The 13,149-nt window shown below is 40.7% G+C and overlaps 1 protein-coding gene across 5 annotated transcripts in view; it reads left to right on the forward strand.

The window, feature by feature from the left end:
• Positions 1-13,149, forward strand: part of SIPA1L1 (signal induced proliferation associated 1 like 1) — a 233,883-nt gene that overhangs the window by 184,937 nt on the left and 35,797 nt on the right. For all 5 annotated transcript variants that reach the window (XM_075844069.1, XM_075844064.1, XM_075844065.1 and 2 more), the window contains 2 exons: positions 6,913-7,031; positions 7,887-8,332. In XM_075844069.1, coding sequence (XP_075700184.1) covers positions 6,913-7,031; positions 7,887-8,332 — 565 coding nt within the window. The remainder of the gene's footprint in view (positions 1-6,912; positions 7,032-7,886; positions 8,333-13,149) is intronic.

Here is a 13,149-nt window from a genome sequence, read left to right on the forward strand (position 1 = left end):
ACGGTCTGTTGTTCAAGGCTAGGGCTTTCCCATGGTTTGCGTTAGAATTGCAGCATTATTACAGCCTTAGGGCTTGTCCACACGTAATGGAATTGCTGCAGAAAATTTCTGCTGCAATTCCGTTGAAAGTAGCAGGCTTTCTGCTGCGGCAAAAACACTATTTCCTGCGGTTTTGACTGCAGAAAATTGTGCATATTTTGCTGCGTTTTTCACAATGCCAGGAGATGGTGTTTTTCACAATGCCAGGAGATGGCGTTTTTCACAATGCCAGGAGATGGCGTTTTTCACAATGCCAGGAGATGGCGTTTTTCACAATGCCAGGAGATGGCGTTTTTCACAATGCCAGGAGATGGCGTTTTTCACAATGCCAGGAGATGGCGTTTTTCACAATGCCAGGAGATGGCGTTTTTCACAATGCCAGGAGATGAAGACATCTCTGAAAAATGCAGCAATCCTGTCCACTTTCCACAGCAGGGTTTGACATGCTGCGGTCCGATATATACACACCGCAGATCAGTATCTGCTCGGAATATAGACACATGTGGATGGGATTTGTTAAATCGTGCTGTGTATTTTCCCTCCGCAATTCTAGACGGAAAATACACCCGCTACGTGTGGACAAGCCCTTAATGCGTCCTTATGGGGGAGAAAAGTTGCGCATCTTTTTCCCTCATATGGAAACACTGAGGTTACTTGAGAATCGCAGCAATGCAACAGCGTTTCACCAAGAAGCCCTAGTCTTATACTTGATATATAGAACAGGTTATTAGGCAAAATTCCCTGCTAGCAGAGAAGCAGGCAAATTGTATTGCTCCTGTATTCTGACAATAAAGACAGGAGAGAGATTGTCATATCAACACATCCCGACAGTCCTGCAGCTCTTCATTGCAAGTATATAGATTGCATGTCAATGGCTCCTGTATTCAGCTGCTGGCGCTTGGGCCTACGCTATATACTCGCCGCACCATAGTTTACTCATCTACAACAAAATAGTCATTTTGTTGCTAAGAAGAAAAGATCATGCAAAACCATCTTGAGAAAGTGACATTAATTCCATGAGATCTGGAGTTGCTTAGTAACGTAAATTCAGCCTTGGCCATTTCTGGGATGTCAAGCCATCTGTTCAGCTCGTGTATATGCGCATTTCAACATGGCAAAGCAGCAATTAAACTGCTCCGTAATTTCTAAGAGGGACAGAATGTGTTTTTTTTATCACAGATGTTTTGTTTCTACTAAGATAACAATCAATTCATTTTCCAAGACAGATTTTTTTTTTCTCCTGTAGTATAAAAATGTGTTTGTTGTGACTGAATGATACAAACAAAGTGGGTGTCAACCTAAAGCCGGAAAATGTAGGGATGATTTTTTTTGACAATGCACCGGTGGATTGTTTGGCTAAGAAAACAAATTGTATTCTATTTATTTGAAGTGTGGGGGTCTTGCAAGATCAGGGCGGCTGATGCCCTGGAGGACCTCCCACGTACCGACATTAAACAGACAGCCTACTGGCAAACTGCAATACTTCATTTTCCCTGGGGTGGAGCTGCAGCGGAATTGCTGCCATGTTCCCCCTGCACATAAGAGCTAATTGTTGGGTGTCCCAGTAGCAGCACACCCTGTGATCAGCTGACCATTGAGGAGAATAGCAAAACAAAAACAGATTGCTCCAGGAAAGCCGGTTTTAGCCATTTGTGAAATATCAAAAGCCAACGCCAGAGGCATAAGAACCGTTTATTTTTGGACATCTCTTAATAAGGCAGCATAACAAGATGCTGTTTAAGCCGAATCAACATAAAATTGCCCATATTGGATCTACCTTGATATGAACTGCTGAGGGTGAAGGATGACGATGGAGTCATTAATTATCTAAGTCCTTTAGGACTTTCGGAGCTTTTATGCCTCCATCTGGATAGCTAAATTGTGTGCTCAGTGCAAATTTAATGCTGCTGTAGTTAAGATAAAGATCCTTTAACTGGTAATTTTGTAAAGAAAACATTACTACTATCCATTAAAACCGTTTCATAGCAGAGTTTAGTCCCTTCTCCTGGGCATCCTCCGCATACCGACTTTACTAGAGCGTTTTATAAAGATGTAATGGAGAATGAACTGAATCGGCAATGCGTAAACTGACTACTAATACAATATTTGCAGCTTTCTTAACCCCTTCCCGCTCCTTGACGTACTATTACGTCATGGCAGCTGTATCGTTCGCGCTCCATGCCGTAATAGTACGTCTCGGGAGTAACGGCCGTTTCGGCCGTCCTCCCGACACATACAGGAGCTGTGACGCTGCTGTCTTGTTCAGCAGCTGTCACAGCTCCTACAGCGGGGACCGATCGCTGTGTCCCCGCTGATTAACCCCTTAAAAGCCGCGTTCTATAGAGATCGCGGCTTTTTAGGGGTTAAGCTGCCATCGCCGGCCTGCTACGCGATAGCGGCCGGCGATGGTGACTATGGCAACCGGACACCAAACAATGGCGTCCGGCTATGCCATAGACGGAAGCCTAGTGGGTCCTGACAACGTCAGGACCCACTATGCTTGCTGTCAGTGAGTAGCTGACAGTTCTAATACACTGCACTACGCATGTAGTGCAGTGTATTAGAATAGCGATCAGGGCCTCCTGCCCTCATGTCCCCTAGTGGGACAAAGTAATAAAGTAAAAAAAAAGTTAAAAAAAGATGTGTAAAAATAAGAAAATAAAAGTTTTAAAAGTAATAAAAGTAAAAGTCCCACTTTTTCCCTTATCAGGCCTTTATTATTAATAAAAATATATAAACAAACAAATAAACTATACATAATTGGTATCGCCGCGTCCGTAACGGCCTGAACTACAAAATTATTTTGTTATTTATCCCGCACGGTGAACGCCGTAAAAAAAAATATTAATAAACCGTACCACAATCACAATTGTTTGGTCACTTCACCTCCCAAAAAATGGAATAAAAAGAGATCAAAAAGTCGCATGTACCTAAAAATGGTACTGATGGAAACTACAGTTCGTTACGCAAAAAATAAGTCCTCGCACGGCTTTATTGATTGAAAAATAAAAACGTTATGGCTCTTAGAATAAGGTAACACAAAAAGTGAATGATTGTTTACAAAACGTATTTTATTGTGCAAACGCCATAAGACATAAAAAAAAACTATAAACATCTGGTATCGCCGTGATCGTATCGCCCCGCAGAATAAAGTTAATATATCATTTATAGCGCACGGTGAACGCTGTAAAAAAAAAAGTATACAAAAACAATAGTAGAATTGCTGTTTATTAGTCACCACGCCACCTAAAAATGGAATAAAAACTGATCAAAAAGCCGCATGCACCCCATGAAAACTACAATGGATTCCTCAAGGGGTCTAGTTTCCAAATTGGGGTCACTTTTGGGGGGTTTCCAATGTTTTGGCACCACAAGACCTCTTCAAACCGGACATGGTGCCTAATAAAAAAGAGGGCTCAAAATCCGCTAGGTGCTCCTTTGCTTCGGAGGCCGGTGCTTCAGTCCATTACCGCCCGAGGGCCACATGTGGGATATTTCTCTAAACTGCAGAATCTGGGCAATAAGTATTGAGTTGCGTTTCTCTGATAAATCCTTTTGTGTTATAAAAAAAATGGTATAAAAAGAGTAAATGTCACCTCTACTTTGCTCTAAATTTCTGTGAAACACCTAAAGGGTTCATAAACTTTCTAAATGCTGTTGTGAATACTTTGAGGGGTCTAGTTTCTAAAATGGGGTGTTTGATAGGGGTTTCTAATATATGGGCCCCTCAAAGCAACTTCAGAAATGAACTGGAACCTAAAAAAATAAATAAATGAGGCAATACTTCGCTTCTTACATTATAGATGACCCCAGTTTTGACCGTTTGTATAAACGGAGACCCCTATTAGACCGTTCCAGTGCCCGGTTTTCCCAAGCATACACCCCCGAGAAGTGTATTTCTATTGATGAGTCCCTGGTACATTTTAAAGGGAGGGTTCAATTCCGCCAGTACCTGCCGGGTAAGAGGGCAAGGTATGGCGTGAAGATGTATAAGCTGCGAGAGTGCATCAGGGTATACCTACAGGTTTAGGATATATGAAGGAAAGGCCACCCCCAAACCAGACTGCATCCTGGACTACAATAGGTACATGGGAGGGATGGACTTGTCAAATCAAGTCCTGAAGCCCTACAGCGCCATGCGGTGAGGTATAAGAAGCTGGCCGGGCACATCATACAGATGGCTTTGTACAATGCGTATGTGCTACGTCGATGTGCAGGCCAGAGGGGAACTTTCCTGGAATTTCAAGATCTAATCTTTAGGGACCAGGAAGGGGGGGCGCATCGTACCAGGGCAACACTTTCCAGGAGAAGGTCCCCAAACCGGTGGAAAGGGAAAGAGTCAAAAGAGGTGCAGAGTCTGCTATAAGAGGGGGATAAGGAAGAACACAATATACCAATGTGACACGTGTCCCGAAAAACCAGGGCTCTGTATAAAAGATTGTTTTAAAATGTATCATACATCCCTTGATTTTCAATTTACCCTGATGCACTCCGCACAGCTTACCCCCCTCATCTTTCCCTTCTGAGCCCTGCCGTATGCCCAGGCAGCTGATAACAGCCACATGTAGGGTATTGTCGTACCCAGGAGAACCCACATTACAATTTAAGGGGTGTATATCTCCGGTGGCGCATGCTGGGCACACTATATTGGACACTGAAATGGCATATACATATATAAAATTGCAAATCTCACACTGCACCATCTGCTGCGCATTATCTTTTACACAGTACCTGTGGGGTCAAAATGCTCACTACACCTCTAGATGAATGTCTTAAGGGGTGTAGTTTTTAAAATGGGGTCACTTCTCGGGGGTTTCAACTGTACTGGTACCTCAGGGGCTTCTGCACACATGACTTAGCACCAGAAAAGCTCCAGTAGGCCAAATGGTGGTCCTTTCCTTCTGAGCCCTCCCATGGGCCCAAAGGGCAGTTTATCACCACAAATGGGGTATTGCCGCACTAAGGACAAATTGGGCAACAAAATGGGGTATGTTGTTCCCTGTGAAAATAAGAAATTTTGATCAAAAATGACATCTTATTGGAAAAAATATAATTTTTTTCATTTCACAGCCCAATTCAAATAGGTGCTGTGAAAAAAATGTGCGGTCAAAATGATAACAAAAACCATAAATGAATTCCTTGAGGGGTGTAGTTTCCAAAATGGGGTCACTTCTGGTGGGTTTCCATTGCTTTGATACCTCTGGGGCTCTGCAAATGCAACATGGCACCCGAAAACCAATCCAGCAAAATCTGGACTCCAACAAACACATAGCGCTCCTTTCCGTCTGAGCCCTCCCATGGGCCCAAACGGCAGTTTATCACCACAAATGGGGTATTGCCGCACTAAGGACAAATTGGGCAACAAAATGGGGTATGTTGTTCCCTGTGAAAATAAGAAATTTTGATCAAAAATGACATCTTATTGGAAAAAATATAATTTTTTTCATTTCACAGCCCAATTCAAATAGGTGCTGTGAAAAACCTGTGCGGTCAAAATGATAACAAAAACCATAAATGAATTCCTTGAGGGGTGTAGTTTCCAAAATGGGGTCACTTCTGGTGGGTTTCCATTGCTTTGATACCTCTGGGGCTCTGCAAATGCGACATGGCACCCGAAAACCAATCCAGCAAAATCTGGACTCCAACAAACACATAGCGCTCCTTTCCTTCTGAGCCCTCCCATGGGCCCAAACGGCAGTTTATCACCACAAATGGGGTATTGCCGCACTAAGGACAAATTGGGCAACAAAATGGGGTATGTTGTTCCCTGTGAAAATAAGAAAATTTGATCAAAAATGACATTTTATTGGAAAAAATATCATTTTTTTCATTTCACAGCCCAATTCAAATAGGTGCTGTGAAAAAACTGTGCGGTCAAAATGATAACAAAAACCATAAATGAATTCCTTGAGGGGTGTAATTTCCAAAATGGGGTCACTTCTGGTGGGTTTCCATTGTTTTGATACCTCAACGCCTCTTCAAACCTGGCATGCTGCCTAAAATATATTCTAATAAAAAAGAGGCCTCAAAATGCACTAGGTGCTTCTTTGCTTCTAGGGCTTGTGTTTTAGTCCACGAGCGCAGTAGGGCCACATGTGGGACATTTCTAAAAACTGCAGAATCTGGACAATACATATTTAGTAGTGTTTCTCTGGTAAAACCTTCTCTGTTACTAAAAAAAAATTGAATAAAATTGAAATTCAGCAGAAAAAATGAAATTTGCAAATTTAATTTCCACTTTGCTTTAATTCCTGTGAAATGCCTGAAGGGTTAAAAAACTTTCTATATGCTGTTTTGAATACTTTGAGGGGTCTAGTTTTTAAAATGGGGTGTTTTATGGGGGTTTCTAACACATAGTCCCCTCAAATCCACTTCAGAACTGAACTGGCACCTTCAAAAAAAGGCTTTTGAAATTTTCTTAAGAATATGAGAAATTGCTGTTTATGTTCTAAGCCTTGTAACGTCCAAGAAAAATAAAAGAATGTTCAAAAAACGATGCCAATCAAAAGTAGACATATGGGAAATGTGAACTAGTAACTATTTTGGGTGGTATAACCGTCTGTTTTTCAAGCAGATGCATTTAAATTCTGAAAAATGCTATTTTTTGTAAATTTTCTCAAAATTTTGCAATTTTTCACAAATAAAGACTGAATATATCGACCAAATTTTACCACGAACATGAAGCCCAAAGTGTCACGAGAAAACAATCTCAGAATCGCTTGGATAGGTTTAAGCATTCCGACGTTATTACCACATAAAGTGAAATATGTCAGATTTGAAAAATGGGCTCTGAGCCTTAAGGCCCAAACTAGGCTGCGTCCTTAAGGGGTTAATATGCTTGGAGATAAAGGTTTAAAAAGGTCTGTTTTACAGAGCCAACATGCCACATGCCTGCTGTGTCTAAGGTACATCCGTCATACAGAGACAGCCCTACAGGAAGACTTATACGACAAGATCCAGTACTTCATCTATCCCCACACAAACAGGGACAGGTTTGTTAAACCTTCTTTATACAACTACATTTAATTTAATAATTTCTAATTTTCATTGGTAAAATTCTTAATGAATAATGAAGAACAGACCTGTATTAAATTCAGAAAACCTAAACCTCTCAGTAAACGTGGAAGACTTAACAATCCAATATACTGTATGTTCACATCTGCGTTAGAGGATCTGTTTGGAGGCTCCGTTGCAGATTGTCAAGTTTGACAGGAAAAATAGCACTGCATGCAGCGCTATTTTTCACGCCAAAACTACGGACACCTCAGCAGAGCTTAAAGGCTATGTACATCTTTGAGGGCTTTTTTAAAAAAAAAAACAGTCGGTGTGATTTAGTATAACTTAATTAGTTCTGTATGGCGGTCAGACTCTAAATATGTATTCTCTATACAGAACAGCTGTATCGTTCGCTATTCACTGAATCAGTCAGTCCCGCGAACCTGAAGGGTTCAGTGTTGGCAGGATCCAACTCTAAACTTTCACATCTAAGTTCATAACTTAGATGTGATAGATTACCGGCAGATCCTGCATATCCGAGACACGCAGGGCCCGCCGACACTGAAACAGTCAGGTCCACGGGACTAACGGATTCAGTGAATAGCGAACGATGCAGCTGTTCTGTATAGAGAAGACGAATTTTTAATAAAAACTAATTAAGTTGCACTAATCACACTGACTGATCTGCTTAGAAAAAAAAAAGCCATCAAAGGTGTACATAGCCTTTAAGGGAGTCCTGTGGATATGCAATAAATGTCTGTGATGGGGATAACCCTTTTTAACCTATTTTTACGCCATTAAATATTTAACCGCTTCTCTAATGTTAGATGCAAAAATGCCTTTATTTACAGTCTGACAGCCATTACTCCAGCCATTCAAGCACCAATACACTTTCCAGCAATGCGTCCAGTGCCCACAGTGAAGAGAAGTGGTATGACAGTGGGGAACGGCTGGAGTCCGAGCTTTCCAGCTATACATACATACAAGGAACATCTGCTGACAGTGGAATTGACACCACGTCATATGGCACTAACCATGTCAATTCTGCCATTCCTGGGGCTTCGGCCACATCTCCACGCTCCGGTCCTCCGAAAGATAAAGTAGCACCTCTGTGGCACAGTGTCAGTGATGTGGGGTTAATATCTGATAGAACTTGTGACAGAGACCCTCACGCATTGGATGGGAAAAGGGAATCTCCTGTCACTATGGAGAATCACACTAAAGTCCCCATAGGCTCCAAGCCATTAACAAGAGAAAACAGCGCCTACAGCCTCAGTGATGCCTCATCACATACCAGGTAATATCTCAATGTTACAGCTTGTGTTCATGCATATGTCACTCTGTGGTGTGATCGCAGCGGTGGTGGGTCCTTTTGCTAAAAGATGTAGAATGGGGATTAGAACACTGTCATGTTATGTTACATTTCCTTTCCACCATTCCTTTTTCCCTAACATTAGAAAGAAAATCATTCCATTCCTCTCCAACACAAACTTGTACTAGATTAGTCTAAACACGGATTTCATTCTTAAAGGAGCACTAAACCTAAAATACAGAAATGTTTTATTGAAATGCAGTGTATGGGTTTGTGTGAGTATATGTGTGTATGTATGTATGTATGTATGTATATATATATATATATATATATATATATATATATATATATATATATATATATATATATATATAGTAGGTACAAAAAAGCAGCACTTCAAAAAGATAAAGCATAAGTTGCTATGCGAACTTAACCATAATCCACAAGGTCCTTTAGATATACAAACCACAAAATGATCACAGCACTCAAAGGTAGTTTTAAAAATGAATGTGGTTTATTGACCCATGTCAAATGCTACGTTTCAGTCCTTCTCCACTCTTGAGAAAAGTCCTGTGTGTGGAGAGGACTAAAACGTAGCACTTCACCTGGGTCAATAAACCACATTCATTTTTTAAACTACTTTTGAGTGCTTCGATCATTTCGTTGTTTGTGTATATGTATATATATGTGCATATATAATATATATATATGTATATATATATATGTGTGTGTGATGGATAGATATAAGTTATATATAACACACACACACACACACACACACACACACACACACACACACACACACACACACACTGCATTCGGAAAGTCTTCAGACCCTTTTGCTTTTTCACATTGTTTTGTTGAGGCCTAGTGCTAAAATAAAAAAAATTCAAGCTTTTCTCCATCATTCTGCACTCAATACCCTATAATGACAAATTAAAAACAGAATTTTAGAAATTGTTGCAAATTTATTAAAAATGAAAAACTTCTTTTGCATGGACATAAGTATTCGGACCCTTTGCTCTGACACTTGATATTTAGCTCTGGGGGCCTCCCATTTCTCTAGATCATCTTTGAAATGTTTCTACACCTTGATTGGAGTCCACCTGTGGTAAGTTCATTTGATTGGACATTATTTTGAAAGACACACCCCTGTCCATATAAGGTCTCATACCTGACAATGCATATCGGACCAAAAACCGAGCCATGAGGAGGAAAGAACTGCCTGTAGAGCTCAGAGATAGGATTGTGTGGAAGCACAGATCTGGAGAAAGGTACAAAAAAATTCAGCTTTACTGAAAGTTCCCAAGAGCACAGTGGCCTCCATTATTCTTAAATGGAAGAAGTTTGGAACAACCAGGACTCTTCCTAGAGCTGGCCGCCCCACCGAACTAATTGGGGAAGGGCGGCCTTGGTAAGAGAGGTGATCAAGAACCCAACGGTCACTCTGGCTGAGCTCCAAAGATCCTCTGTGCAGATGGGAGAAACTTCAAGAAAGTCAACCATCACTGCAGCCCTCCACCAATCTGGGCTTTATAGCAGAGTGGCCAGGAAGAAGCCTCTCCTCGGTAAAAGACACATGAATGCCCACCTGGAGTTTGCAAAAAAGCACCTAAAGGACTCTCAGACTGAGAAACAAGATTCTGTGGTCTGATGAAACCAAGATTGAATTTCTTTTACCTCTATTCTATTTTTGAAAATTTGTTTTATTTACCATGTTGCAAACAGAAGTAACAAAAATACACAAAAACATCAATTGTACATTTGAGAAAGTAGTGTAAGGTATCTGTACTTACATCTATAAATGTAATTATATTGTCAGCATTACAATTGTAAATGTACAAAACCGAAATTAAGGGAAAGAAAAATAAGAAAAGTGAAAAGAAAAAAACACAAAGATACAAACTGTTGTCAACAACCTAATCAAATGTCTATGTCACTCGGATCACATCAAGAACCTGTAATGATAATAATAAGTAGATTATTATTTAACAAACCAAAACCAAAAGGTCCATTGCTCAAAGACAAATCACAATGTGTAGATTACGCATCATGGGAGTCAACAGTATCCGTAGAGTTCAGCCAGGGGTCCCATATTTTATAGAATTTATCTGGACATCCTGGAAGTTGATACACCAGGCATTTCAGAGACTTCCACGCCACTATTGATGGTGGCCTATCTGCCATTCAATGCATTGTTTTCCTGGCTAATAATAAAGATTCTTGTAGGAATATGCGTGTGTAATGTGTCCAATGTTCATCGACTAAAATGCCAAATAGTGCTATTTTTGGCTCATTCGATATAGGAAGGTATATTAGGCAAGTCAGGACAGAGAATACCCGTGTCCATGCGAAGTGCCAGAAATCTGCCTCCAAACGATAACACCTGTGACATGTAGAAGTGGGGATTCTGCCCATACGGAATAATCTAATGGGAGTAAGATAAGCCTGGTGCACAAAATATAACTGAATGAATCTATTATTAATCAAGGGAGATACAGTCAAATGGGAACTAAGCATATCAGACGTATCGTCAAGGGAAAGATCCGGGATTTGAGACAGCCATTTATCGAATACTGGCAGTGGAGTTGAAGCAACTTTGGCTGACCGTGGGTGGGTGTATAACTCTCAGATTAAGCCTTTAGGTGCTTGTGATTTTAAAATACCTATTGGGGGTATTTCGAAATGGTAGTCTCTGTAGACTGGAACTGGGTTTGCACGGCATGTCTGAGCTGAAGGTACCTATACCATTGCAAATGCGGGAGCTGGTAAATCTCTTGTAGCTGTAGAAAAGTGAGAAACGTGGTGCCATTCCGAAATGTGTCATCCACCGTCGTCACACCCAAGTCTTTCCAGAATTGTGGGTACGGAATAGTCTGTAAGGAGGATAGAGTTGGGTTATGCCATAAGGCCAGTTCAGGAAGGGTGTCTTTATACTGTAAAAGGCGTTTAGATCTTTGCCCAACCTCCAAGTCCACGACGTGCATGGGAAGTAATACTGGCCTACTTGTAAAGGTATGATATTCCAAAAAGCTAATAAGGCTCCTGCCTGCCACCAGGGAGGCCAAATAATAATTGGTAACAGATGCCGGGGGTTCCACCAGCCAGTCTCTCATACCACGAAGCTGGCCTGCTAGGTAGTACATATGCATGTCTGAAAGAGCCATTCCACTATCCATTTTGGGTCGTTGTAATGTAGTGAATTTGAGTTTTGAACGGGAGGAACCCCAAACAAATTTCATTCCAATGATTTTTATTATGTTTTTGTTACTGTGAAAAGCATATAGAACGCATGAAATATGACCCCAAACAAATTTAATAAGTAAACAATTAAGTGAGCGAAAAAAGGACATAGGGGCCTTGACAGGTATATGTTTTAATATATATATAGGCATTTAAGTTGCCTGACCATTTTAATTAAATTAATGTGTCCTGACGCTGATAATGGCAGTTTGGACTATAGTTTTAATCTGAACCCTACGAGGGACAGTAGTGGAACAATACTTTCGGACTTGTATCAACATGGCTAAGAACTATAGTAATGCCTAAATATTTAAATTTGTTAACTACTGCTAAGGCAGTGTACAGTATGGCTGATTTTTGCCAATTGGCCTTTAAACCAGAATATTGTGAGAAGGTATCTAATATAGAGATAGCATGATGAAGCGATGTGTTGGGGTCTCGGGAACAAAACCATGTCTTTTTACCTCAATTCTAAGCGTTATGTTTGGAAGAAATGAGGCACTGCTCATCACCTTCTCAATACCATCCCTACAGTGAAGCATGGTGGTGGACAGGGAGACTGGTCTGGGTTGAGGAAAAGATGAATGGAGCAAAGTACAGGGATATTCTTAATGAAAACCTGAGTCAGAGTGCTCTGGACCTCCGACTGGGCCGAAGGCTCACCTTCCAACAAGACATTGACCCTAAGCACACAACCAAGACAACACAGGAGTGGCTTAGGGACAACTCTGTGAATGTCCTTAAGTGGCCCAGCCAGAGCCTCAACTTGAACCCAATCGAACATCTCTGAAGAGACCTGAAAATGGCTGTCCACTGACAATCCACATCCAACCTGGCAGAGCTTGAGAGGATCTGTAGAGAAGAATGGCGGAATATCCCTAAATCCAGGTGTGCAAATCTTGTGGCATCATACCCAAGAAGACTGGAGGATGTTATCACTGCCAAATGTGCTTCAACTAAATACTGAGTAATAGGTCTGAATACTTATGTCAATGCAATATTTTAGTTTTTCCCTTTCAATAAATTAGCAGAGAACTAACATTCTGCATTCACTTTGTCATTATGGGGTGTGAGTGCAGAATGATGGGGAAAACCTTTTTATTTTAGCACAAGGCCTCAACATAACAAAATGTGAAAAAATTAAAAGGTCCGAAGACTTTCCGTATGCATTGTATATATAATATATAAAAATGCACCAATATACAGGTCTTTCTCAATGAATTAGAACATCATCAAAAAGTTAATTTATTTCAGTAATTCAATTCAAAAAGTGAAGCTCATATATTCTACAGAGTCATTACACACAGAGTGATCTATTTCTAGCTTTTTTTCTTTTAATGTTGAAGATTATGGCTAATAGTTAATGAAAACCCCAAATTTAGTCTCAGAAAATTAGAATATTGGGTAAAATCAAGATTGTAGACTCATGGTGCCACACTCTAATCCGGTAATCAACACAAAACACATGCAAAGGTTTCCTAAACCTTTAAATGGTCTAACAGTCTGGTTCAGTAGGCTACGCAATCATGGGGAAGACTGCTGACTTGACAGTCGTCCGA

The sequence above is a fragment of the Rhinoderma darwinii genome, chromosome 12, assembly GCF_050947455.1.
Source record: "Rhinoderma darwinii isolate aRhiDar2 chromosome 12, aRhiDar2.hap1, whole genome shotgun sequence".
Classification (NCBI taxonomy): Eukaryota; Metazoa; Chordata; class Amphibia; order Anura; family Rhinodermatidae; genus Rhinoderma; species Rhinoderma darwinii.